The sequence below is a fragment of the Macrotis lagotis genome, chromosome X (genome assembly GCF_037893015.1).
Source record: "Macrotis lagotis isolate mMagLag1 chromosome X, bilby.v1.9.chrom.fasta, whole genome shotgun sequence".
NCBI classification, from domain to species: Eukaryota; Metazoa; Chordata; class Mammalia; order Peramelemorphia; family Peramelidae; genus Macrotis; species Macrotis lagotis.
In genome coordinates, this window is record NC_133666.1 from 619,120,299 (window position 1) to 619,148,255 (window position 27,957).

General features: G+C 39.3%; 1 protein-coding gene across 2 annotated transcripts; it reads left to right on the forward strand.

Moving 5' to 3' along the window:
* The first annotated feature begins 973 nt into the window (after positions 1 to 973).
* On the forward strand, positions 974 to 27,926 carry LOC141500073 (gasdermin-D-like). 2 transcript variants are annotated; one of them, XM_074202957.1, is made up of 11 exons: positions 974 to 1,319; positions 3,264 to 3,485; positions 3,966 to 4,152; positions 7,308 to 7,476; positions 8,267 to 8,369; positions 10,855 to 10,902; positions 12,836 to 12,865; positions 14,577 to 14,746; positions 18,266 to 18,410; positions 23,904 to 23,986; positions 24,296 to 27,926. In XM_074202957.1, the coding sequence occupies exons 2-11, from the start codon at positions 3,269 to 3,271 to the stop codon at positions 24,539 to 24,541; spliced, it is 1,398 nt and encodes a 465-aa protein (XP_074059058.1). In that variant the 5' UTR covers positions 974 to 1,319; positions 3,264 to 3,268; the 3' UTR covers positions 24,542 to 27,926. The 2 variants fall into 2 exon arrangements, with proteins under 2 accessions (XP_074059058.1, XP_074059059.1); XM_074202958.1 differs by lacking the exon at positions 974 to 1,319 and having other exon boundaries at positions 2,985 to 3,485.
* The last annotated feature ends 31 nt before the right edge of the window (positions 27,927 to 27,957 follow it).

Sequence of the window (27,957 nt, forward strand, 5' to 3'; positions counted from 1 at the left end):
CATGACCTGGCTCTTTGTGCTTATAGCTTCCTTTTGGAGATATTCACTATCTCTTTTATAATATGTTCTAGGACTTTTCTAATATCAAGTAAGAGAGTCAGGATTCAAAACTAGGTCTTCTTATTCCTCCCAATCCCAAGTGTTAGCTTCTGGTGATGCCCATATCATTAAATGTTCCTTATTTTAATATAATTGAAAGTTGTGATGCTTTTGTCTGGATAAAACATTGAAACATTCTGAAATTCTAATATGGGCTTCCTAACTGGCAGCAAATATGAAGTCCTTTCCAACTTCAAAATTTGATGATTGTGATCCATTCTTCAACAAATTCTCTTTCCTTTTTATTTCTACAACTTCTCAAAACCCAGGACCTCTCATGCTTCTCTGACTTCTTCCTTCTGCTCCCAGTGTCTTATCTCCCCATTTTTCTGTGGTGAACTCATATTGAAAGTCCAACTCAGATATCATCTCCTCAGTATTTTGATCTGCATAGTGACCTTCCCCTGGCTTCAGACCTGACCTGATCCTTTATTTTGTCTTTCTCATGTAATCCTGACCATTATAGCAATCTGAATTTCTCTTTTCCTCACCCCAGGTGAAAGAGGGCAAATCTATATCTCCCCAGAGCTGACTCAGTGTTCTACATCCAAGTGTGATTTGGTAGACTCCAAGCTGATATTTGTTTAATTTTTAGGGGAAAACATAAGGTTCTCTTTGGAATATAGAAGATAGCTAGTGTCTTAGAGGAAGCAGAAGGAAATCACAAAGTTGGAAAGCTCCAATTCAGCCACAGTGCTTCTATCCATACTGTTTGTAGATATTTCCTCACTTTTACTTCCTGGAGGAAACGTAATTTTGCACAAGCCTTTTTAAGCAGCAAATGTTCAAAAAATAAATAGTGAATGAACGATTCTCTCCTCTTGCTATTTCCCTTAGTGACTAAATACAGAACTTAGTGAAGAGGAAAGAGACAGGAAAATAAGAGGAAAGGGAGGGGGTTCAGTAGAGGAAGTGGGCGGTTTTGATAGCCTGCCAGAAGACTCCTCATTGACCATGCCTAGCCCTCTAGGCAAATGTCATCAGTCTGGCTGGTAAGCCTGAACTGAAGACAGAAAACAGCAGTTCTCACATTCACGATTCACATTTCTTCCTTTCCTAGAAACAGAACAAGAAAAAGGGAGAATGATGAGTGCAAAAGTCAAATAGATTCAGTTTTGATTGAGTTGGAGAAAAGTGCCCAGACAAAGCTCTGCCCTAAGTAGGGAGAGATGTCCACTATACAGCATCTGCATACTGCCGGATAAGACCCAGCTGTCAAGGTAAGCTGCCCCTGGGGAGCAAAGCAGGGAGTCTGGAAGGAGAGTACCTTAGAAAAAAGCCTGGGGAAGAACCAGCTAGGTTTCGGTAACCTACACCATCCCTCCTTAAGCATTACAACATGAGGCAGTATCTGGGGAATGTCTTCTTCTTAGGTGTCAAGAGATCTAAAACAGCTGGATAGCTGTGCTGGTGAGATAGAACAGTCTATTCTGAGAGAAAACTGACAGGTCACCAATTTCCCCAGCTCTGACTATTAGGGAACTATTCTAGCAAGGGACTCCCTTTCCCAAACTAGCCCTTTCCCCAAACAGAAAGATGGTGGGTTAAACCTTGAACTCTTTCTCCAAACTTGTCTGTTTAGGCAGCCAGCTCCTGGGCAGCAACTCTCAAGTTGGCTGGCCTAGAGATCACGAAGTATTTAAGAACTAGGGCCCTAAAACAGAGTCTAAGATGAAACTTCCCCAAACTAAAATCTTTTGCTGTAAGACTTGGATTAGGGCACAGATATTTTGAGTGGCACTAGTTCTACAGTATACCAAACTCTGTCATTCTTCACCAAGAGAACAATGATAGAGAAATTTCAGTTTGTCTTCTGAGCCTTAAGCTTAAATAGTTTAGGAATCTCAGTTGCTCAGGGATTTGCCCCTTGCTCTGACTTCACGTGTTTCCTTTTCCCTTCCAAGGTCATTCCGTTCCCTCCCTAAATCCCCTGAGACTTTCTCCCTTGCTTAATCTCTCTTATCATCATTTTTCTCTTCATCAGCTGACTCCTTCCCAACTCTCTACAAGAATATTCAGGTCTTGGGGCAGCTAGGTGGTGCAGTGGATAGAGCACCGGCCCTGGAGTCAGGAGTACCCGAATTCAAATCTGACCTCAGATACTTAATAATTACCTAGCTGTGTGGCCCTGGGCAAGCCGCTTAAACCCATTTGCCTTGCAAAAACCTTTAAAAAAAGTACTTGGTGTAGTGTCTGATACATAGTAGTAAGAGCTTTATAAATGTTAGTGTCTCCTCAATCCCTTGCAGTCCAGTGCAGAAAACACAAAGAATGGGGAAGAGGGAGAGTGATCAAGAAGCAGGAGAACTCATCAAAATTTAACAAATGTCTGTAGAAAAATTTAAAGAAGAAACTTTCAGTTTAGGATGAGGACAAAAGCCAGATTGCAAGAGGTTGAGGAGTGGAAGATGAAGAAGAGGCAAGAGTTATAGAAAGCTTTTTCCAGATTTGGTTGATTAATAATGATGATGGTGATGATGGTCATAAAGATGATGATGATGATGACAGCTAACATTTATGTCCTGAAGATCCAACCACATCTCCCTTCTACTCAATAAACTCCATTGGTTCCCTGCCACTTCTAGGATCAAATACAAGATGCTCTGCTTGACATGTTAAGTCCTTCTATTTTTTTCATTGTCTTATACTTTACTCTCTGACCTGTACTCTTTGATGGTTCAGGACATTTTCTCTTTCAGTCCTCTATGCCTGGAATGTTCTCCCTCCTCATCTCCCCATCTTGACTTCTCAGGTTTCAAGCCACAGCTAAAATTTCACTTTTTCCATGAAGATTTTTCCTAATCTTCTTTCTAGTATCTTCTGTTGATTCTTTTCAATTTATTATGTATATATACTGGTATGTGTGCATGTATAAAAAAATGTACATACAAATAAATATATATATATACATATACATTATATCACATTTTTATTTGTATATTATCTCTCCCATTAGGCCATGAGCTCTTCAAAGACACTGTCTATCTTTTTTTTGTAAGACTAGGGTTTAGTATAGTGTCTGGTATACAGTAGAGCATAATAAATGATTTTTTGACTTTCAGGCTTACCTTCAAAGCATTAAAGTAACTACTCCACCCTTCAGGAGAAAGGAGTCAGAGAGACTAACTAGCTTCTGCCCCATCTTTTGCTCTTGCCCTTTCAAGGAAACATGGCATCTGTATTTGAACAAGCTACCAAGAACATGGTCCAAGAGCTGAGCAGAGATGGAGAACTGATCCCTGTGGATAGCCTCAAGAACTCCACTTGCTTCAGTCCCTATAACCTAGTCCGGAAGAAGACCAAGAGTGCATTCTTCTGGAGGTCACAGTATGTTTGGCTCAATTTGACTCTCAAGGACATTCTGGATCCAAGCTCCCCAGAACCAGGTACAATCCCCTGGGGTGGTGAGGAAGCAGCCAAGTCTAGTGGGTGAGAGAAGGAGCTGGGTAAGGCTCCTGCAATGGACTATTAAGGGAAAGTGGGCTCAACAGGTTTGGCTGAATATACTGCTGCATAAGCACATGTGTCAGTGACATCCACAGCATTCTATCCAGTCACCCTAAAGAGAAATTATGGTGAAATGGGGAGGCACTACAGAGCCATGGAACAAGCCAGACACTTAGAAGATATGTGTCTGAGGAGATGTCACTAATCTACTCTGAGACTCTGTTTCCTGATCTGTAAAATAGGAATGATAATATTCACAGGTTGGTTGGGCAGAAAGCACTTTGTAAATTGTAAAGTATCAAGGAATTGCAAGTTATTGCGCTTGAGAAAGTATGCATAAGGCTCAGGTCCCAGATACCTTGATTCATACACCAGGTTTAAAGCTGGTATTGCCTAAGGATTGGCTTGTCTCCTTTCAGAAGTGACTCAGCATGGACCATTCCACATTACCAATGAGATAGATGGGCAGGTGTCTGGCAGTATGGAGTTGACCACCTCTGTGCAAGGGAAGATTTCAGGACAGACCTCAGTGACAAACAGAACGGACCTAGAGATCAAGATTCTCACTGTGTCCCCTAACACTTGGGACTGCTTACAAAAGGAAAGGTGAGACGAATAGTATACAAGACTAGATCTGAGAGCTCTAGGAACTTCTCTGCAATGATTGGGAAGGTGGAGGAGGGAGTGGGAGCAAAGGAAACCTGGAGCAACCACAGAGAAATGTAGAGTCAGAGTTTCTTGTGAGGGGATTGAGTTCACTTCATATGAGTAGCCACAAATGTTCTATAATGTCTAATACATAAGACCCTGTCCCTATTCCCATGGTGCAAACAGTCTAGTGGGAGATGAGAACAATACATTTAAATGGCAATTCACAATATCATGTAAGTATAAAGTGAGGTCTAAGGAAGAATGTTATTCACAACAGGAGGAGATATGAAAAGACTTATTACAGGAAGGAGCATTTGAAGAGAGTAAGGGAAGATGTTTTGGGAATAGGGAACAACATGAGCAAAAAAGACATGTTCAAGGGGCAATCTTTTGAAAAAAAATTTATTCTTAACATTTTTTTTATGCCACCTCCTTACCTAAATTTCTCTCTCCAACTAGAAACTTATTCCTTGTGACAGAATACAAAATAAAGGGAGATAATGGGTCAGCAAAACTAGCTAAAGTCTGATTGTGAATATAATATTCCACATACATAGTCCTCTGCCTCTGTAAGAAAGGAAGGTTTATTTTCTCATCTTTTATTCCTCAACAAGCAATGTCATCACTTATTCAATATTAAGTCTTGCTTTTGTTCTTCTCATTACAACACTGTGACCAAAGAGTATATTATTTTCTTGATTGTGATTGTTTTAATTTGCATCAGTTCATATAAATCTTTTTTGAGAGCTATTTCAAACAGTCCTATTTGAATGCAATGTAAAGATCATGGAGTAGAGTCATATGAAGTAAGGTAGAAAAGATAGCAGGGCATCAGATTGAAGGAAGATATTGAATGTCAGACAGTGGAGTTTGAACTGTATTTAGTAGACAAGAGGGAGTCATTGAAGACTTTGGAGCAGAAGACTAACATGACCAGAGCAAAAGCAGTATGAAGAACAGATTAAAGGAGGGATTGAATGGAGGAGGCAGGACTGTCTATTTTCAGGCAATTGAATTATTAGTTCATACAGGTAGTATTAGAGCGTAGCAATGAGTTTGAGAAGAGGGGGGAGATGTAAAAGATGATGGATTCAACAGGATCTATTAACTGATTTGATGTGAAAGAAGAGAGAAGAGAACCTGAAATAGCTCCAAGGTTATGAGGTTAAGAAACTATGTGACAGTGTTGCTACAGACAGAAATGGTAATGTCAGAAAAGGAATTGGTTTATAGTTGAATAAGCTCAGTTTGAGGCTAATTAAAGTCCAGGGGGAAAGGATGGGTTTTGACTATGGATAAGTAACTTATCTTTGAATCTCAATTTCTTTATTTAAAGTTAGCAAAGGAGGAGCAGCTAGATGGCACAGTGGATAGAGCACTGGCCCTGGACTCAGGAGGACCTGAGTTCAAATGCAACCTCAAACACTTAATAATTACCTAGCTGTGTGGCCTTGGGCAAGTCACTTAACCCCATTGTCTTGCAAAAAAACAAAATAAAATAAAATAAAGTAAAAAAAATTAGCAAAGGAGCTGAAATTCTAGAAGCAGCTTCCCTTTCCTGGCTGCCCAGTAGATTCCTTTAAAAAAAATATTGCTCCCTTTATGCAGGTAAATATTTAAAAAAGGGATGGGCAAAGTTTTTCATCAGGGGCATGCTATGGAAAAAAGTATTCTCTCTCTTTGTAACCTTTGGAACTGATTATAAGACCAAAGATTTAGAGTAGGAAGGGAACTGAGATGTCATTGAATTTAATGTTTTCATTATACAAATAAGAAAACTAAGGCTCAGGGAAGTTGCCTCTGAAGCTAACACATTTTCCACTGCCATGGGTACTTGATAGACATTCTGTTTTGAATGAATGGAAGATAACTTTTGATCCTATTTTTGATCCTCTCTCCCCTTTGCATGAATAAGAATAAAAGGATAGGTGCAAGTGAGAAAAGGTATTTAGAGAAATTTTAAAAAAAAAAAGATTTTTCATTTCTATGTTTTCTCATTTGCACTTATCCTATCCTCTTATTGTTATTCATGCACATGTTAAAAAGGCACTGGCTCTGTGCTCAGAAGATCTGAGTTCCAATCTTATCTCTATTGACTATTTCCTGTATGAGATTGGTTAAGTCACTTAATTCTTCCATGCCTCAGTTTTCTCATTTGTAAAATGAGAAAGTTGACCTAGAGGACCTCTTATGTCCCTTCCAGTTCAAAATCTAAGATTCAATAATAAAGCATTAGGAGGAATATGAGGAGAAAAACATTCTATTCCACAGAGACAGGGAAGACTCCATCCTTGAGGTATAGTAGATGGGGGAGGAGGGAGTGGGAAATATCCCCGGGACCTGGGGCAGCCCAAGTAAAGGCAGGAGGCAGGAGAGCATGCCAAGAGAAATGGACTTGGAGTTAAGTGAAGATATAATACAGAGGATGTAAAAGGGAAAGTGTGAGGTAAAATAGGCTGTTAGAGCCCAGCTTTGCAGAGGGCGTGGGATCTAAGAGGGGAATCTAGTCAGATGCTCTGCCTAATTTAGGAGACCTTCTTATAATATCCCTAGCCTGGACATAAATGCCTCCAGCAAAAAGGAACTATTTCAGCCGCCCCCAATTCCTTTGTTGAAAGGCTCTAATTGTTAGAAAGTTCTTCTTTACTCTAAATTGATTCCCTGGTGATTCCTTTCAGCTGATCTTATTTCTTACCTCTGGGTTAGAAGGGTTAGACTGTCCCTTCATGTTCCCTATAAACTCTCTTCTCCAGGCTAAACAACCTCAGTTCCTTCAGCTGTTTCTATCCCACTTAATTGAGGTTTTTTTGCAAGGTTCTTCTTTGAAAGATGGCTCACCCTTAATGATATCCCTCCTTAAATGGTTTTGACTTTATAGGAGACAGGGTCCTTTTGGCTCCAGTCACAGCTAGAGGCCACCCAAATATGTATATAAAATGTCCTCTGAGACCAAACCGATTCAGAACACCATATTAACTCCTCCAAAACACTGGTATGTTGAAATCCACATAGGCTTAACTGAAAATGGCCTAGAGCAAGGTCATAACTGTAAGGAATGGGAGAGTCTCACCAATCCCTAACCTGCTGCATTCCCTCCTCCTCTCCTATAGGAAATTGAAGACACCAGAACCCTCTATCATTCAGCAGCTTCGGGACCGAGGAGACAACCTGTATGTTGTGACAGAAGCCGTGAAGACTCAGAAAGAGGCCATTCTGAAGAGGTCCCACAAAAGGGAAGGCCTTGGGAAGATCGCCATTCCTGGAGTCTCATATTTCCAGGTTAAAATTCATATTTAGGATAGGTGGGGCTAGCAAAGAGGACGTTCTGAGTGCCCCAGCATCCCTTTATCTTCCAGACTTACCTCATAACCCTAGAGACTCCCAGGAGCAGCTAGAAACCTGAACTGGACTTGAAATCTCCACTGGTTCTTGTCCTTTTTGATGCATATCCATTAAAAATAGCAAGTCCTAGAGTAAATAATTGATACTTAGTCAACTCCCAACCATTCTCCGAGGTGTAGATAATGATCAGATAATCCAAGAGTACATTAATTAGGGTTTGGAATGCAGTATGACCAGTCTGGAAGCTCTTACATTCCCTTCCCTCCTCATGATTCCAAGAAGCTCCTTTAAATTTGAGGAGACTTCCCAGGACTACTTGACCACACACACACACACACACACACACACACACACACACACACACACGAGTTGATTATTGTCCCAAGTCACCCCTGCATGTGACGAGGCCTATAAAGTCCCTGTGCTGACCCTCTGCTTCTTCTCATTCCTTCTCTCCCCAGTGCACAGAACCCCTCCCGAAACTCCACCCTGAATTCTGCTCCTTCCTCTTGTCCACTCCCTAATCTTGAGATCCCTGCTCTAAATGGTAGTCTCTGGGCTCTGGATTTAGAGTCAAAGGTCAGATTCTATTTGTGTGACTTTGGGGAAGAGCCTTCATCTCGTTAAGACTGGATTTCCTGAAGAGGAGAGGGATGAATGCGCTCCCGTCTGAGGGCCCCTTTCAGTTCCAGATCTGTGACTCCTTCATTCTTCCTTCTCTCCCCAGGGTGAGGGTGAGGGCCGCTTAAACACAGTGAAGACAGTGACTGTCCCCGAGGGCAGTATACTTGCTTTCCAAGTTGCCAAGTTGATTATGTGGGACCACTGGAGTAAGTCGGATCAGAAGAACCGGGCTGGGGAGAATGGGGGGGGGATTCAGCACAAACCAGCCCCCTCCAACAAAGGGGATGGGGTGGGGGCATGACTGTTGTATCTCTTTCTGTATTTAAGGAACTAAGCAGCCCAGCTGATGATTTTGCGCAGAGACCACCTCCATCTTTCTCTTCCCATACACATATTCTTAGATGGGAGGATGCATTTCTAGACTGGAGCAGAGGGATGAGGAAAGGAGACTAGTCTTCTCCTTACTGCGGTTTCTCACTACCCAGAAGAGGGGGCAGGAGAGTCTTTAGGGGCACCAGAGGAATTGGTATCCTCTTTCCTTTGCCTTCTTCCCCTTCTAGTGATTCGTTTTCTGGATTAGAATAAATTCCATCCTAAAAACTGAAAATTGAAACAACAATAATTATAGTTCAAAGGTCTCCCATCCACCTGATGCTGTTGTTCCTTGCACTGATGCTGGTCACAGCATCTTAGTCCATGGTCTCAAGACTTGTCCTAGACAAGAATTCATCCCCTCACCCCACCCCGAAGGCCAGACAGGGAGTAAATCTCTCTGCACTGAGCTAGGCCGGCCTTTAGACAATGGACCTAGGTCTCTATTCAGAATTGTTCTAGCTTCCTCTAGCACTTCACACAGAAACTGATACATAGCAGGAAGTATATAAATGTTGATTGATTGATTGATTGATTGACAGTCCAACTAGTCTAACCAAGTACCTACTACTATCACTTCCAGTTTTCATTTCCCAGTGAGGTTACCTGTAGTATAATTTCAGAAGACAACAGGTAACAAAGAAAATTCTAAATAAAACTCAAATCCACATTATTTACATCTTTATATAAGGTAGAACCATACACAAAATATTCATAGTAATTTATTTCCTGCAACTACTCCCTGAAGTCTCTTTCCTATTTTTTATTCTCATAAGCTTTTGAGGATATCAGTTTTCATAGATGCATATCCAGTCAATTAATAGACATTTATTAAGCACCTAGGCAAAAGACAGTTCCTGCCTCAAGGATCTGACACTCTAATGGAGGATAAAACATGCAAACAATAATAAAGCATGAATGAGAAATAATTAGCAGTTCAGTGTGTTCAGTGTGTTTTAACTCTTTCAGCTCTGGATTAGACTGGGCAGTCATTGAGATCCCTTTCATTTCTTAAATTTTGTGTCAGTAATTTTTCTCTTTGCTCTGCATCTCTAAGTTTAAATCCAGCCTCACCTACAAGTGGTGACCTTAAAAGTGATCTTATAAGTAACCACTTACAAATGCCTTTAAGCAGGTCATTTAACCTCTGTCCACTCCAGTTTCCTAAACTGTAAAATATGGTTGATAACACCTACTTCACAGGCATTTGGGGAAGATTAAATGAGATATTTGTAAAATACTTAGCACAAGGTCTAAAACATAATAGGAGCTTTAAAAATGCTTATTCCCTTCCCTCTTTTCTTCTTTCCCTCTTTCTATATTTGTTTGTATTCTTATTTGACATTTTTAATTGCTCAAAAATATTATACATTATGAACATGTTACAATCTATTCCATCACTAAGTAATTAATCTCCCTTGAGAAAATAGGTAGAAATTTCTTAGGAGTAGATGAGTTTTTTAAAAAGACAAGCAAAATCTTTCTGTCTGACGCTGACTCTGGAAGTAATAAATTAGCCATCACTCAAGGTATTCAGTGGTCAAGGAGACCTTAGAGTCCTACTCAGGCACAATTGGATCAGATGATCTCTGAAATCCTTTGGAACTGTGACATTTTTTCTTTAATTCAGTTGTTGAACACGTGCATTGATTTTTTTTTTTTTTTTGTTTTTTGTTTTTAGATTTTTTCAAGGCAATGGGTTAAGGGTTTTTTTTTTTAATGAAGCCATTCTAAATATTTTTGTATAGACTGATCTTTTCTTTTCCATTTTATTGAAAACTTTCCCCCATCCAAGTCTTACTCTGATGTGTTATTGGTGGGTTGTGGTGATCCTTGGTTCTCAGTGAAATCTCTGACCAATCTTTCTGAACTAGAGAAGTTCTGAGTATGGGCCCCAGATACTTCTCTCACTTAAGAACCAGTCTAATTAAATTTGAACTCCTCATTACCAGCAGGTTGGTCACTTAGGTTGAGGTCCAGGATTACAGAGGGAATGTCTACCCCAATGAAATCCTGGGTCCTGTAAGCACTAAAGTAACATTAACCATAAGCTCTCATCCTTAGTTGGTAAATGAGGAAGTTGAACTAGTTGAATTAGATCTCTAAATTTCTCTTCGAACACTAATGATTCTGGCAGTGAAATCACTAAATCAAAAGGTATGATGGGTTTTGCAGCTTATGGTATAGGACTAGGCCATTTTTGCAAAAGGTAACACTGATATATATAGCCCTTTCAATAATAGAACCCTGTACCTTTTTCCCCACAGCTGTAATTGCATTGAATTTTATCATTTTTCATCTTTTTTTTTCTTTTTCTAGCTGTTCTTCTACTATCAAATAAGAACCAAAAAACCTTCCCACCCAAATGTGAGTAACAAGCTTCGTTGTCTCTCTACCCTTGGGCCCAGTGAATCCTTGACAGTCCATCCATGGAACCACTGTCCAGGTAGTTCCTCAGGGAGACCATTAATTTCTTAGAATTGAGAAACTACAATTTTGATTCTGCAGCTTTGATTCTGCTTAAGGTTCTGGTTAGGAGAATCACAGACAGAACCAAGAATCCTTTCTCTCTTTAGAGGATGTAGGACTTAGAACAGAGGAAAGAATAAGAACCAACAAGGACATGTAGAGACTAGAGAACTCCCCTCCAAATCTGAAAGAACTGGGTTCAAGTCTAGGCTCTGACCAATAATGGTTGTGTGATACTGGACAAAACATTTAATTTCATAGTCCCCCCTACCCCAGAAAACCTCAGTGACTATGAGTTGCTAAAGATTTGAACATCTGAAATTGGTAGAGGAAGTTTCTTCACTGGTCATTCTCAATACTCAATACTAATACCATTCTCAATACCAGTGAAATCACTTGAACTAAAATAGTGTCCCAAAAGATTTTTTTTGTAGTTCATTTCTTTTAGTTGTGTCCAACTTTTCAAACAAATGGTGCTTAAAGATCTGCCCTCAAATGTCATAGTGTAGTTTAAGATTTTAATAGCTTTTGAGAAATCTTCTCTGCATGTATATGAGTATATATATATATTTATATTTACATATATATAGTGTGTGTATGTGTATATATACACACACACATATAAATATCTACACACCTGTAGATGTATATATAATATATATTTATATAAATATAGGTATATGTGTGTGGTTTATATACATTTTATGTGTTACATACATATATATATATATTAGATGCATGTATCTAGAAATACATTGGCTGCAAAGTGTGGCAGTGGATAGAGTGCTGATCTAAAATCTAGAGTCAGATAGATCTGAGTTTAAATCTGACAGCTGACATTTTCTAGCTCTGGGACTCACTTAGCCCTATTTGCTTCATTTTCCTTACCAGTCCAATGAGAAAGAAAAGAAAACGGCAAAACAATCCAGTATCTTTGCCAGGAAATCTCCAAATAAGATCACAAAGAATCTGATGCAACTGAAAACATGACTCAACAAAAAGATGTGTGTACACACACACACACACACACACACACACACACACACACACACATACACACACACTCTACATTAAGGTTTGCAAAATTCTCCGTGTATGTTTTCTAACTTGAGCCTCCCAACTAGCCTGTGTGAGAGAGTACCAGTGATTTTAATGACCCATATCTTAGGTGGCTTCCTTCACTCTGCCCCACTGATGGGATACAACTATGAAACTCTTGGAGTCCTACTTGTTTGTTAAGTTCTTCTCTGGTACCTTTCCCTCATCTGCCTAAACAAAATGTCAAAAATATCTTTTATGTTTTATATATTTTATATTTGTCTAATAGAAAATCTGATAATGTATTTGAATTCTACCAGCTTTAAGGAGTAAGACAGGCAAGTATCCACATCCTCCTGTTACAGATGAAGAAGCTCCACTCTTGACTCATAGTCAGCAAAAACCTGGGTTCAAATCCCTTCTTCTATAGTCACACTGTGTGTTATGGTCACATTGCTAAGGGATCAATTGTCTTTATTTGCAAAATAGGTGTCATAGCACCTGGAGTCCAGAACACATAGATAACCTGTGACAAAGTGCTTTGCAAACTTTGAAGCCCTCACTAGATAGAAGTCAATTGTTCTAGTTGGGTCTGACACTGGCCCAACCCATCACCTGCTAGACTGGATGGTAAGGACCATAGGGATGGGGAGACAACCTGAGTCAGGCACCCAGGGTGGGGTAAATCTGATTCTTTGTTTGAAGTTGGGAAGTTTATTCTGTGCTTTGATTCTTAATGAATCCTGGAAATTAATGGTTTCTAATAAGTGAAACAGATATTTTCTCTTTTCAGTAACAGAATCTATGAGGATTTTCCAATCAGGTTTGTGGATTTTTTGGTTCTAAATTCCTACTTTTTCCACCTTTCCTGGCTCCTTCCTGTGGTTGTATAAGGGGGTGGAGGTAGAGCACCCACAGGCTAGGGATGACCTTGGTCTGGGTAACTAGCCTCAGGTTTCAAGGGACTTTGCCTCAGAGGGGCCCCAGGCTCTGTGAAGGGCCATGTTACTCTCTCACCCTACATGTCCTACATGTCAAATGAGATAATTGTAAAATACTCAATATAGTCCCAACATATAGTAAATACTTTATAAATACTTGTTCCCTTCTCCTTCTCTTCCTCTAAGAGTAGAGCTAAGGCACAAGCCCATGTTGCCCAGACTTCCCGAAGATCTAGGGAGTGAATCTCCCTTTGTATAACTATTATCTAAGAGTTGAAAGGGCCTGACATGGGTCTAGTTTGCACAAGATGGACTGGGCAGCTTCTCTGCATGGGAGTATGCCACTGGCCAAAAGCGGGGGCTTGTGCTCAAGAGACTGGCCTGAAAGGGCTGTGAAAGTTCTATGAGAGTAGCTAATATTCTGTAGTGTTTACTCTGGGTCAGACACTGTGCTATTAGGATTTTACAATGATAGTCTCATTTGATCCTCACAACGATCCTGGAGGTGGGGGCTATCCTTATCCTCATTCGACATGAGGAAAGTGAGGCAACCAGGAGTTAAGGGACTTGCCCAGGATCACTCAGCTTATAGATATATGAGGCTGTATTTGAGCTCTGGATTCCTGACTCCAGGCCTGCCACTTTCTCTACTACAGTGCTCAGTTCTATGTAAGGGAAGATGAGAGATTGAGAGGCGGGTCAGGGTTTTCCAGCCTTCCATGACTCCTCACCCCTCAGCCAAAGAGGGAACACATCCAGATGAGGTGAGGGAGCAGGTAAATGAAGACACTGGAGACTATTTTCCAGGGGATGCCATCCCAGGGAAGATTTGTGGGTAACAAGACTCCTAAAAGGCTTCACCCAGGAAATGTAGAATTAGAACAGGACCAGGATTCTTTGTAGACTGGGCAGCTTAGGGACTTCATCCTAATAAGGGTGGATCTATGGGAGATGTTTGAGAAGACAGGGACAACAGTACCATGGGGTAAGATCTAAGTTCAATCTGGTCTAAGGCACTTATGAGCTGTGTCAATGTGGGCGGGTGCCTCAGTTTCCCCATTTGTAAAATAGAGATGATAATAGCACCTGCCTCCCAGGGTTGTTATGAGATCCAAATGAGATAATATTTGTTAGCACTTGCAAAGTGCTAAATGATTAATCAGTGAAATGGGGCTACAGATGTACTATACGACTGAAGTATCAAAGAAATAACTAATGCCTTTCTCTAAATTATTGATAACCATGCTAAACAACAAGTCCTTTCTTTGGGAAATGCTTGGAGACTCTTCAGCCATGACTCCCTTTTCTACAGGGAGAAAGAAACAAAACATCACTTAACTTATCTGTGGCTGAGTTTGGGAATCAGGTGTCTGGCTCATACCTGTACTAACTGTGACAGAGGGAGGTCCCTGAGCCCTTCCTGGGTTCCTATGAACTGGGCAGGAAATATGGATGTCTACCTGGTGAATAGGGGATAAAGCAGAGACCCTCCTCAGCAGCCTGTGAGGCTAAAATTTTCCCAGGCAAGGACCAGAGTTGAAAGATCTGAGAGTTGGGATGAGATCTGGAGCTTGGATGTCTTGCTTTTTCCAGATGTCTGCCAAATAACCACAGTCACAGACTTTGAGCAACTGCAGGATAAAGTGAAAAGTGAAAAAACCGTATTACTGACCATGCTGGACAGGAAATTAAAGCAGCTTCTGCTTCAGGCTCTCCTGAGGCTCCTCCAAAATGAACAGGATCTGTTGGACTTAGAAGATATGGTGAGTCTAGAAGTCAGGGCAACAGAAAATCACAGGATTGGGGACTTGGGTAAGGGGAGGACAGAAGGGAAGAGTCCAACACTGGATGTTGAGTTAGAGCCTCATGTCAGAATGGACTTTGTAACCACTGTGCTACTTTGGGCAACTAAGCACACCTCTCTGGCCCTCAGTTTCCTCATCTGTGAAATGAGGGGATGGACTAGATGAGTGACAAGATCCCTTCTAATTCCAGATCTTTTGATCCTGTAAGTTGAGAGACTCCCTGAGAAGCAAAGGAATTGGGGGAGGGGAGGAGAATGGTCTAAGGATTGCATTTTAGAAGTATGGTTGAGGTTCAGGGATCAGTAATCACATACATTAGTAGTTTTATGATTTCTGCAATATTTTAGACAGTTGGTCAGTGAACTGATTTTAAGATCCAATTAATCAAAAAATCAAGGCTTATGTGGGGAAAAAGAATGGAGCATTCTCTGATTAGAGGAAATTGTGCCAACAGAAACCCCCTGGAATCTATTCACACTGAAGGTTATTTTTTAAATATTAATAATCATTCTTATTCTTAATATTTATATATAATTCTTAAAAAATATATAGGGAATCTAGGTTACAAAGTGAATAAAGTGCCAAGGGTAATCAGGCAGACTCATATTCCTTAATTCAAATTTAGTCTCAGACACTTATCAACTCTGTGAGTCACTTAAATCTATTTGCCTTAGTTTCCTCATCTGAAAATAAGCTAGAAAAGAAAATGACAGACCAATCCATTATTTTTGCCAAGATAATTCCAAATGGGATCACAGAATCAGAAACAACTGAAATAACTGAGCAACAATTAAAATGTATAGTTGACACACAAATAACAAAATAATTTTTACATATATATATATATATATATATAGATAGATATATTTTCAGGTACATAATCCTTGCAACATGTGAAAAATATACATTTAAATCAAAACCAAAAATTTCCTCTTACACCTAGTAAATGTGAAAACTCTAGAAATGAAAGAGAGAAATATGGAAAACAAATGATTTCCATTTTATTCTTCCCTAATACATTACATGAACGATGGTTTTCTGAATAGCCTACAAAGCCTCAAAACTCAGAATGTCCTTGGTGAGCCACAAATAGACTTCAGTAAGTTTCTAACATGCCCCTCTGCCTGCCTTAGCCTTATAAGACTTCTGTCTTCTAAGAGGTTTACAACTCTGCTTCCATGACACTGTCAACTTCTTTCCCTAAGACTTCTCTTGGTCAAAAGGCAAAGAAAGGGATATTGTCAGAACTGATAGAACTTCCTGGATCCTAGGGACATTCTCTCATTCATCCATACATTCAGTACATTTGTTCAATTTCTCTCTTTTCAAAGGGTCTTGAATCATAGCATTTCAAAGTTGGAAGTGACCTTAGTAGTCATCTTGTGAAGATTCTTAATTTTAATAAATTACATTGCAACTTTAGACATGGAATTCTTTTTAAAAATGTATTTTTCCTATTATTAAGTATTCATTTCTTTTTCCCTCTCTCCCCATATCTATAGAAGAGAAAGATCAGAAAGAAGGAGGAAAATAAAGGAAGAAAGAAAGAAGGGGGGAGGGAGAGAGAGAGAAGGGAAGAAAGAGAAAGAAAAAAAAACTAACCAAGAAAAGGGTCAAGAAAGAAAGGAAAAAAAAACCTTAAGAAACTTTGTATCACATAAGGACAACCATATAAAAGAAATGTGTATATTAGTCACATCCAAAAATGCATTTCTTATTCTGCACATTAATCCATCACTCTTTGTCATGAACCAGTCTTCTGGAATCATGGTTAAGCATTTAATTGATGAGTTTTTCAGTCTTTCAAAAAATGTTAGTTTTTATTATTGATGTTATTGTATAAATTGTGCTTCTTGCATTTTGTGTCAGTTCATCTATCTTTAAAATCATCTTTTTCCTCCTTTCTTGCAGCACATTTATATGCTCATATACCACAGTTTCTTCAGCCATTCCCTATTTGATTCCAGGGAGAGAGTTATCATAACACTGAAATAAAAAAGGATATTCTGCCTGGTGTAAAGGGAAAGATCCTAGATTGGGAAAACTAGATTTTAGGGAAATTGGGAAAACTCGGTTCTGGCACCAAGGAGCTATGTGATTCCCTCTAGACAGGTCCTTTCTGTTCTCTGATCTTTAACTTATTTACTCACGAGATGGAGATGACAATAGCACCTACATCACAGTGATGTTTTGAAGCTCATATATAATTATTTTATGAAGCTCTCTGCAGACCTTAGAGTCCTGTATAAAAGTTAGCCATTATTCCTTTTATTTTTGAACCTGGGATATCATTAATAGAAGGACTTTTTGGCAGGAGAACTCCCTCTTCCAATTCAATCCAATTCATGGATTTAAAGTCTTAGAACACACGCAGGACATTGAGAGGATAGACGACTGACCCAGGGTCACACAGTCAGTATTATTCATATTGACAGGTACACAGATCTTCCTGCTAAGATTGGCTGTGCAACTACTCTACCTTGTAGCTTCTTGATGGTGGTGGTATTATTGTCATCACTATTATTACAGCTTGGGAGTAATTATAATAATGAAAGGGATGGTAATACTTGAACAATCAACCTCACAGGACTGCTGCCAGTAAATATATGGTAAACCCTGGAACTATTGTTCTTGTGCTTTTTTTAAAAAAAATTCTTGTCTCTGGGGGCAGCTAGGTGGCATAGTGATAAAGCACTGGCCCTAGAGTCAGGGATTCAAATCCAGCCTCAGACACTTAATAATTACCTAGTTGTGTGGCCTTGGACAAGCCATTTAACCCCATTTGCCTTGCAAAAACCTAAAAAAAAAAAAATTCTTATCTCTAAATACTTGGACAAGTTAGTTTTCATTGTACTGCAATATCCTTTCTGAGCTATCTCACCAAAGAGTTACTGCCAGTCTCAGGCTATAGGGATCACCTTGTGAGTTTATCCGATTTAAATTATAGACTATTCCAGTTCCTTTCCAACTGACCCTTAATAGTCACAATTAACTCAAAGGAATTAAGAGAACGTAATAAAAACAGAAGTTACAAAATATCCCCCAATCCCATAATGACCCATTCTCCCCACAATAGGTTTGGTATCTATGGGAGGAGGGGGCAGGGATATTAAGGACAATCACAGTAATGGGCATATGGAGGGAACACATGTTGCCATTTCTAATTACAACAGCTCCCATTTCTATTGCACTGGAAGATTTACAAAATACTTTACAGATATTTTGATCTCTTTTGTTCTTCTCAACATGGATGGAAGGTAGGTTCTATTACAATCTCCATTTTACAGATGGGAAAACTTGGGCAGACAGAGGTGAGGTGATTTGTCCAGTGTTTCACAGCTAATCTGTATCTGAGACTAGATTTGAACTCAGGTCTTTCAGACAAAAGTATCTTTTGGGACAGCCCCCCATGGGACAGGTTTGGCCAGGAAGATATCACTCTCAATATTCAGTTTCCTCCTTATCTCTCCTCTACAGCTGGAACAAAGCCTATACACTGGGGTACCCCCACAAAATGTGGAGGGCATGAAAGGCAATATCCTAAGTAACCTACAAGATGAGAATGGAAAACTGGTGACAAGACCAGCAGAGGCATTCCTCTCTCTCCTTGGAAGTCTGAATGGTGAGAAAGATTGTAAGACCAGAGAATAGGGGGGAAAGTAGACTCTGGGACACTAACTGAAAACAATACACTTTTAGCAACTTTGTAAGAAGTACTTGGAATTCTAGTTTAAGCTTTTCTTGAAAAAAAAACACAAATCTTTGTTGCATTTTTATCCTCATGTTAACCCTATAAGGTAATTACAGGGAATCACCTCCTTCTTTCAATGATGGAGAAACAAAGACCCAAAAATTGCAATGACTTGCCCAAAGTCATACACTTAGGCACTGCATTGGCATAACCCATTCACAAACAGCCATCTCTCTTTCATATGACACTGATTGCCCTATAAAAAGTCCATCATCAATGAGAAAAAAGTTTCTCTCTCCTCTTAAATCCTTCCTTCCTGTACTCCCCAGAGACGGGAAATATTTGGGCCACATCCTGATGAGGGATTCCCCAACAGTTCTCAGTTCTTCCTCATGTTTCCTCATCAGCTTCCATGGAATTAATTAACACAGCTATGAAGATTATCATCAGATCTGCATATTTGATCCAAGTGTCTCCCCTGAGCTCCAATCCCCCATTACCAACTTTCTATTGGACATCTGGATATCCCGTAAATATCTCAAACTCAATAAGTAAAAATCTCAACTTCACCCCAAAATCCACCCTCTCTTCCTAATTTCCCTATTTCTGTCAACATCACTAACTTTCTAGTCATTTAGGTTTATACCTTTATTCTTCCCTCTCCTTCCCTCATATTAAATTACTTACTAAATCTACTAGATTCTGACTTCACCACTTCTTGCAACCAACCCCTTCTCACATCTCACATCCATTCCTTTCTTACTACTCAGTCACTATCTTAGTTCAAGTCATGATCACTTCTCAACTGAAACACCTGAATCACAATCTAATAGCTATCCCTCTCTCAGATGCCACCTTTCCATTCCATCCTACATAGAGCTTCCAAAGCGATCTTCCTAAAACATAAGTCTTACAATGTCCCCAGCTCAATAAATTCCATTGATTCCCTATAGCTTCTAAGATCAAATATACAGCCATCTGTTTGATATTCAAAGTTCTTCTCAACCTGGCTCCAATTTACTTGTGACAATTGATTACACATTACCCTCCTTTACCCACTCTATAATCCAGTCATACTGGCTGGATTATATCACTCCATCCTCTCATATCTCTATTTTTATGTTGGATGTTCATCATTCTTGGAAATTACCCCCTCTGAACCTTCTCTTCTTAGAATCCTTATTGTCCTCCAAGACTAAGTTCAAGGACCTTTTATATAAAACCATTCTTTTTTTTTTATTTAAGACAATGGGGTTAAGTGACTTGCCCAAGGTCACACAGGTAATTGTTAAGTGTCTGAGACAAGATTTGAACTCAGGTCTTCTTGACTCCAGGGCTGGCGCTCTATCCAATGCACCACCTTGCTGCCCCTATAAAACCATTCTTCATCTTCACAGTTGGTAGAATCTTCCACAAAAACATTGTCATATATCCCCAACCTAATCCTTTCCATTCCTTAGAGTTTGTACATTCCTATAGATGTGCGTGTTATCTTCCCACCTTCCACAAACCCCTTTAGGATGTGAGTTCCCTTAGGGAAGATATTGTTGTGTTTTGGTCTTTATATCTGTAGCACCTACAACAGGTCTCACTGATTGATACATGATTGATTTGATTGATAACCTGGGTTTTCCTGTAGCTCTATTATCTTCAGTTCCTGGTTTGAGCTATTCTGAAGGATTTCACCCCCACAATCACAAAATTAGATTTACTGTGTCAACCACAAACTTCTATTATTTTATCTTAAATGAGGGACAGCTAGGTGTGTCAGTGGATAGAGTGCTAGACCTGGAGTCAAAAGGACCTGAGTTTGAATCCAACCTCAGATACACACTAGCTGTGTGATCCTGGACAAGTCCTTTAGTCTTTGTTTATCTCGATCCACCAGAGAAGAAAATGGCAAGACATTCAAATATTTTTTCCAAGAAAACCCTCATATGGTATCACAAAGAGCTAGATATGACTAAATGACTAAACAACCTATATCCCAAATAGGCCTTCACTGCTACAAGAAAATCCTTTTACTCTTCCATAGTTTGCTCTTTCATTTCTCACAGCTATTCCAACCATTCCTCCTCTTATCCAGTCTTCCATACTATATCCTAACCCCCTTTCCTCTCTGCAAAAAACCTTTCCTTATGCTTCACTGAAAAAGGAGGGACAATTTTCTAGTTTTCTCTTCTCTCTTATACATCTCGAAACGACTTGTCATCATTTGCCATGTTTCCTGCTTTTCTCCTTTCTCTGATGAAGTACAAACTCTTCTCAGCTAGGTGTGGCCCTCTCTCTACTTGTAGGTGATATCCCTTCCTGTCTCCTTTGGCAGAATGCATCCATAATTATCTCTTTCCTTCTAACTCTTTTTCTATTCAAATTCCTTTCCTTCTGCCTACAAGCATACTCAGATCTTCCCCATTTCTTGACCTCCCCACCAACCCCATCCAATTTTATAAGGCTATCTTCCATCATAACCAAACAGCTTGAAAAAGCTATCTCCAATTCTAAAAGAACTTGTGTTGGAAATACCATTCATATTCAAAGAGGGACTGTGGAGTTTAATTACAGACCAAAGCATATTATCTTCAATTTTAAAAGGTTATGTCATTATGTCATTGTTTTCTCTCTAATACTTTTTTCTTCCATTTGAATTTGATTCTTCTTTCACAATATGATTAATATAAATCTATGTTTAGCATAATTACACATGTAGAGCTTGTATTAGATTATTTCTGTCAGAAGGAGGGAAAAGGAGGGAGAAAAAATGTAAAACTCAAAATCTCATAAAAAATGATTGATGAAAATTTCTTTTGCATGTTGTTGAAAAAGCAAATAAGTAAATAAGAAAGAAAAGAAAAAGAAAAAAATTAAAGTTTTTGCTATATACTGCCTTCACCTTTCCAATCCCTTGTCCTTTGGTTTCCACCTCATCACTCACCTGAAACTGTGCTTTCCAAAGACACCAACGATCTCTTCATTCTCTAATTCAATGACATTTTCTCAGATATCTCCCTTTTAGTCCTCTGTAGCATTTGACAGTAGACACCATCTCCTCCTATGTACACTGTCCTCTTGAGTTTTCATGAAATTTCTATGTATTGTTTCTTCCCCTCCCTTTCTAAACACTCTAGAATGCCTTTTAGTAGACCACCATCATGTCCCAGATCTGAACCATGGATGTCCTCCACAGTCCTGGCTTTGGTCTTCTCTCTATAATACTCTCACTCAATAATCTCACACCTCCTATGGGTTATCTCTATGCCAATGGATCCCATATTCTTATATCCATCTGGAGTCTGGAATTTCCCACCAGATAAATAGTCAAAAATAAATAGTCAAATAAATAGTCAAAAAGTTCTAACTCTGTGCCAAACAATGAAAATACAAAAGGAGGCAGAAGACACTCCCTGCTCAAGGAGCTCCCTGTCTAATAGGTGAGGCAACAAACAAACAAATAGATACAAGCAAGTTATAATTAACAGAGAGAAAGCATTAGAATTAAGAGGAATTTGGAAACAAATCCTATGGAAGATGATGATTTTGGTTTGAACTTCAAGAAATTCAAGGAAGGCAGTAGGTGAAAATGAATAGAGTATTGCAAGTATGAGGGAAAGTCTGAGAAAATGCCCAAAGTCCAGAAATGGAATGACTCGTGGCTGAAGCAAAGAGACCAGTGTCACTGGATCAGAGAAAACTAAGAAGCAGGGAATAGTGTATAAGAAGACAGGAAAAACTGGAAAGGGTATGAAGGGTTTTGAATGACAAAGAGGGGATCTTATATTTGATCCTAGTGGTGATGGGGAGCCACTGGAGTTTATTGAACAGGAAGGTGAGAGCTGAGTCAAGGAGTGGGGAGAGGCTTGAGGGAGGCAGACTCAATTGCATACTATTGCAGTAGTCCAAGAGTGAGATGATGAGGGTCTGTATCAGAGGGGTGGCAGTATCAGAGGAGAGGACAGGAAATAATTGACATTCTAAGGATGATGTCATATGACCTCAGAAATTCTTGCTAACCCAAACATAGAATTCAATGTCTCTCTCTTTCTCTTTCCAAATCCATCCCTCTTCCTAACTTTGTTATTTTTTTAGGAATAACACCAGGTTCATATCATAAAAATCATCCTCCATGCTTTGTTCACCCTTTCTAATCTCTACCCCTTCTCACAACTCCTTCAGCCACTACCCTTTTTTGGTCCTCTTCACTATTTTAGTACCTCTTAATTGATTTTCCTGTACTAAATCTATCCCCTAATACAATCTCCCCATGAATGCCAAAGTAATTTTCCTAAAACACAGATCTCACTGTCATTCCCCTGCATAAGTAGTTCCAGTGGGTTTACCCTCCTACAGTATCCTCCTCCTCCTCCTCCTCCTTATCATCATCATTTAGTATTTGTATATCATCTACTAGGAATCAGCTAGATGACACAGTGGGTAGAGCACCAGTCCAAAATCAGGAGGATCTCAGTTCAAATCCAGCTTCAGACTCTTACTAACTTGGGCAAGTCACTTAACCCTGATTTCCTTGTATCCAGGGCCATCTCCAGTTGTCCTGATTCATAGCTGGCCCCTGGACACAGATGGCTCTAGAAGAGAATGGGACACTAATGAAAGTGTGCAGAGCACCCCTCACTCAAATTCAGCTCACTGATGCATGTTGATGACATCAGCTCTGATGTCATGGTCTTCTTCAAAAATAAAGGACAAACATCACCTTAGTCACTATGTCTCCTTTGATCATCACAACAGCTCTAGGAGTTAGGTGGTACCTCTATCTCCATTTTACAATTAAGGAAATTGAAGTCAAAAAAGTTAATAGAATTGCCCAAGGACACAAGGTTAGTAAGTGACTGAAAATAGATTTGAACTCAGCTTTTCCTGACTCCAGGTCTAGTGTTCTAAACCCTCACTACCTGGCTTTCCTTCAAACTCCTCCTTTAAATAATGTAAAGGCCATTGACGCCTGCTTTCAGTTGACCTTTCCAGGCTTATTATACATTATTTCCCCCATTCTCACACACTCTATATTCTAGTTGTGGCAGTATAGCTATATTTCTTCTCCTGTCTCCATGCCTTTCGAAGTCTAGAATGTAACCTACCTCCTCAACTCTTTTTTTTTAGAATCCCTAGTTTCCTTCAGAACTGTGTTCCAATACCAGCTCCTACATGAGACCTTTCCTGATTCCTTACAACTATGTGTCATCCTAGAAATGACTTTGTATTTTTCTAGTATATAAACTTATCTATGCTATATATGTGCTCTCAAGTAGCTAATGTTATGTAAGGGACATATTCACACAATATAAAGTACAGAGACCATTTCCTTTTTGTCTTTCCTTTTCCAGAAGCTAGCAGAGTCTAGCCCTTAGTAAGGTATTTAAGAAAGAATTGATTGATTGATTAATTGATTGACTGATTTATCCCCAGCCCTAAGTGACATCCAACATCAACTTCTGATCCAGTTGCTAGAGGAAAAGGATAAGATCCTCCTGATCCAGGAGGCAAAGCTGGTAAGAAAAGCTGAATACTTCCCAAAAGTGAGCTGAGCAGCCTCCACTTCCCAGAAGCCTTAGAATGGGCAGTCTAGAGAATAAATAAGAAACGGGGGGAGGGAGAACTCTAGAAAGAGATATTTTCAGTTATGTGGATGACCTGCCCCTTTCTCTGACTTCAGAGGATTTCTTACCTGTTATGCAGTGACCTCAAGGGGTCTAGCAGTTCTCTTTCTCCATTCTCATGGGGCTTTCTCAGAAGAGATAGATTATATCCCATGCTCTTCCCCAGAGACCCTGGATTCAGTCTGATCCTATTTCCTATAGGTGAAGGAAATTCTGGAGAAGAACTTCAATCAGAAGGAGAAGACTTACTCCCTTCCTTCAGAGCTGCTGTCCTTTGTCCAGGGCCAAGATAAGAAGTCAAACCTCGCACATGCTCTTTTGGAAGAATGTGGACTAGGACTCCCAGAAGATAAATCTCAATTTATCTGGAACCCCAGTGCTCTGAATTCACTTTGTGCTCTTTATGGGAGTCTGGTGATGCTGCAGGCTCTCACTGAAGTCTGGTGAACTAGCCCTCTCTTTCCTTGCTCATTTGATACCTCCTCACCCTATGTCTGCCTCAGGTCCAGTGGATTAGGGACCAGTTCTATCTCACATCATAAGATCCCAAAATTTGAGCATATGACCTTCCTCTGTAGCCAATCAGTCCATCTATACCCATAAGGAATCCCACTGTGATGCTAGACAAGTGTCATCCAGCCTCAACCTGAAGACCCCATTGTAGAGAAACCCATAACCTCTCAAGGAAACTCTTTTGGACAGTTTTTATTATTAAGTTTTTTCCTAACATCAAGCTTTAATTCGCATGTTTGCAACATCTCTCCACTCCTTTTTGCTCTACAGTCTCAGATCAGCAGAACCCTTCTCTGCAACTCTTTAAATACTCATACAAAGGTCACTCCTGTTTCTTTTCCCCTTGTGGTTGTTCTCCTGTAGACATTGTCCAGTTTATCAGTGCTCTTAAAATGTGCTGCTCAGATGAAGTGTGACCAGGACAAAGGTGGAACTATCACTTCCCTCTCCCTGCAAGCTACACCTCTTTTGATGCAGTCCAACATGACCTTAACTGTGGAGCTGTCACTTCTGTCTACTGATTCTTTGAGCTTTCAGTCCATTAAAATCTCCAGATCAGTTTTTAGACACACTGCTTTATAATCATTGCTCAATATCTCCTTGAGTCATTAGCTTCAATTTGGCCAACTCTAATTTTTAACTTCTTTTCTTCAGTATCATTTTGTACCTCTTTTTCCAAGCTATTAATTCTCTTTTCATATCTTATATTTCCCTAGCTCTTGCTTCTTTTTTCCATTTTTTCCTCTATGGCTCTCTTTTTGTTTTTAAAATTATTTTTTTAGTTCTCAAACTTTTAGGAATTTTTGTCATACTTGTGATCAAGGCATATTTGTTTTTGAGGTTTTCTTTATTGATATTTTCAAGTCATTCTCTTGTTTGTGCAGAGCTTTCCTGTCTTCATAATAGTTCTTTATGGTGGGATTCTTTTTTTAGTTTGTCCATTCCATTAAATTGTAAGTTTTTTATATCCCCATTGCTTAGCACAGGGCCTGTCACATAGTAGGTGCTTAATAAAAGTTGACTGTTTAATAGGGGCTGGAGGATATGACTTGACTAATGACTCCCACCTCATTTAATTCCAAGATTACCTTGTATCAGCTTTGCATAGATAATAACATGTGCATATTATCTCTCTGCTTAGAATGTAAACTCTGAGGACATTAAAGCTTTCACTTTTACCTTTGTATTCCTGATGCTTAGTATTATAATAATTATGGAACATTAATATCATAATAATAATGGAAAATAAGTATGTAATAAATGCTGTTAATTGACTATTAACTTCCCTGGGTCTCAGTTTCCTCATCTGTAAAATGGAGGAGAGGACTGAGAGTTCTAGATTTCCTTATGTTCCAATGGATATAATTTTTACTTTTCTCAGCAACATAGAGGACTTGGAGGAAGACAAAAGAGCTGCAAGGATTTGGACTTTATATTTCAAATACAAATGGGCTAATGTTGCCTTTCCTAAAGGCAAAATACTATGACATCACCCAGGACATTCATGACTAGAAAGGAAGTAGACAACTCACACATGACATGGGGCAAAAAATGAGCCCTGGCAACCTATGAAAAGAAGCAAAGAAAAAGGACCTTTAGCACATGGAATGGGACCATTAGGGAAGATGAACAAAAGAATATGAATGAGAAACTTACTGGGTGAAGGATGCATATTCTTCAGATTATAAATCACTGTTAGTCCATGGAAGGGGAGAGGGGGTTGCTAAGACCTAGTTTTCATGAGTGTTAGGAGATCATGCTGAAGAACTTTCTCTCCCAATTCAGATCAGCACCTTAGAGCCAGAGTCACTAAGGGGTGATATGATTTGCCCAGGGTCACATAGCAAATACATGGGAGAGGCAGGTTTTAAATCCAGATCTTCCTGGCTCCAAGATCAATTCTATATTCACTATGTCATGATACAGGAATATAAAAACGTGTGTATGTGTTCATATATAAACACATATGCATACATATAAATATATGTAAAATTAATTTTGTGTGAATTATCTATAAATACATATGTATATAGGTATATATGTATGTGTATATGCACATGTTCATGTGGACCTCTTAGTTGTTTGTCCTTAATTCTCCAAGAGGACCAAAGACACATCACTGTGTTAGAGTCAAGGTACAATGTGTTCAACTGTCAGAAATATGAACTCAGGCACAAATAGTGCATGTGAATATTTGGTATGGATTTTCTTATATTGTGCATCTTAATTTGAATGCTGGGCAGTTTAATTCAAGAAAGGACCTCGGTGTCAGATATCTTATCCTACCAGGGAATCTTCAGAGTCTTCCTAAGGCATTTCAAATGGAAGTGATCCAGTTTTCTGACATACCCTAGTTTTCTGGTATACTGCCCAGGTTTCACAGGCATACTACAATTCTGCTTTGTTCATTGAGAATAGCAATGGGTGGTCCAGTGTCATTGACTCTTGTGTCTCACAATTTATTCCAAAGCTCTTCAGAGAGATCTTGAGAGTATCCTTGTGTCACTTCTTCTGACCACCATGTGAGCACTTGCCTTGTTTGGGTTGTCGGTAAATAGTTTTTGAGACAAGTGTACATTTGACATTTGTACAACATGGCTAACTCATTGGACTTGAGCACTCTATGGTAGAGTTTGAATGCTTGGCAGTTTAAAGAAAGGATCCCAGTGTTTGATATCTTATTCTGCCAGATGATCTTCAGAATCTTCCTGAGACATTTCAAATGGAAGTGATTCATTTTTCAGTCCATTAAAGATAAGACTGTTCAAGTTTTGTAGGTAAACAGCAATGAGATTGCACAATGGTTCTTCAGATTTTGAGTTTGGTAGTCCTTCTAATATCTCTTCTCTCCCACACTTTTCTTTGGCAGTGTCTTAAATGCTGAGTTAGCTCTGGCAATGCATTATCAATGTGTACATCCCTGGAATGTATTATTTGAAAGGTAACTGAACTCATCCATAGCATTCAAAATTTATCCCTTTGCAGTGACTAATAGTTCCCTGTTTGGATAATGTGGTGCTGGCTGGTGAAGCACTTGTGTTTTCTTGGTGTTAATTATTAAGCCAAACAGCACAAGCAGCAGAGAATCAATTCATACTTTGTCACATCTCAGTTAAGGAGGCTGCACTGAGGACTCAATCATCTGTGAAGACAAAATCTTGTACCACTCTCTCTCCAATGTGTTTATGTATTGTGTGTTTGGATAAATGTGAAAGCTCATTAGATAGACACTGAACTAGACCAGTAGACTGTATTGGGTCTAGGAAATTGTACAGTGTTTTCTCTCATATTAAGTCATTGCCTAATAAAAAAAATTCATTTTCTTAGCATCATCATGCATTTGATTCTAT

Coding starts and splice junctions, on each gene's coding strand:
- LOC141500073 (XM_074202957.1), top strand. CDS start 3,269: ATGGCATCTGTATTTGAACAAGCTACCAAGAACATGGTCCAAGAGCTG. Junction 7,477..8,266: donor CTGGAGTCTCATATTTCCAG/GTTAAAATTCAT, acceptor TTCTCTCCCCAG/GGTGAGGGTGAGGGCCGCTT. Junction 8,370..10,854: donor GATTATGTGGGACCACTGGA/GTAAGTCGGATC, acceptor TTCTTTTTCTAG/CTGTTCTTCTACTATCAAAT.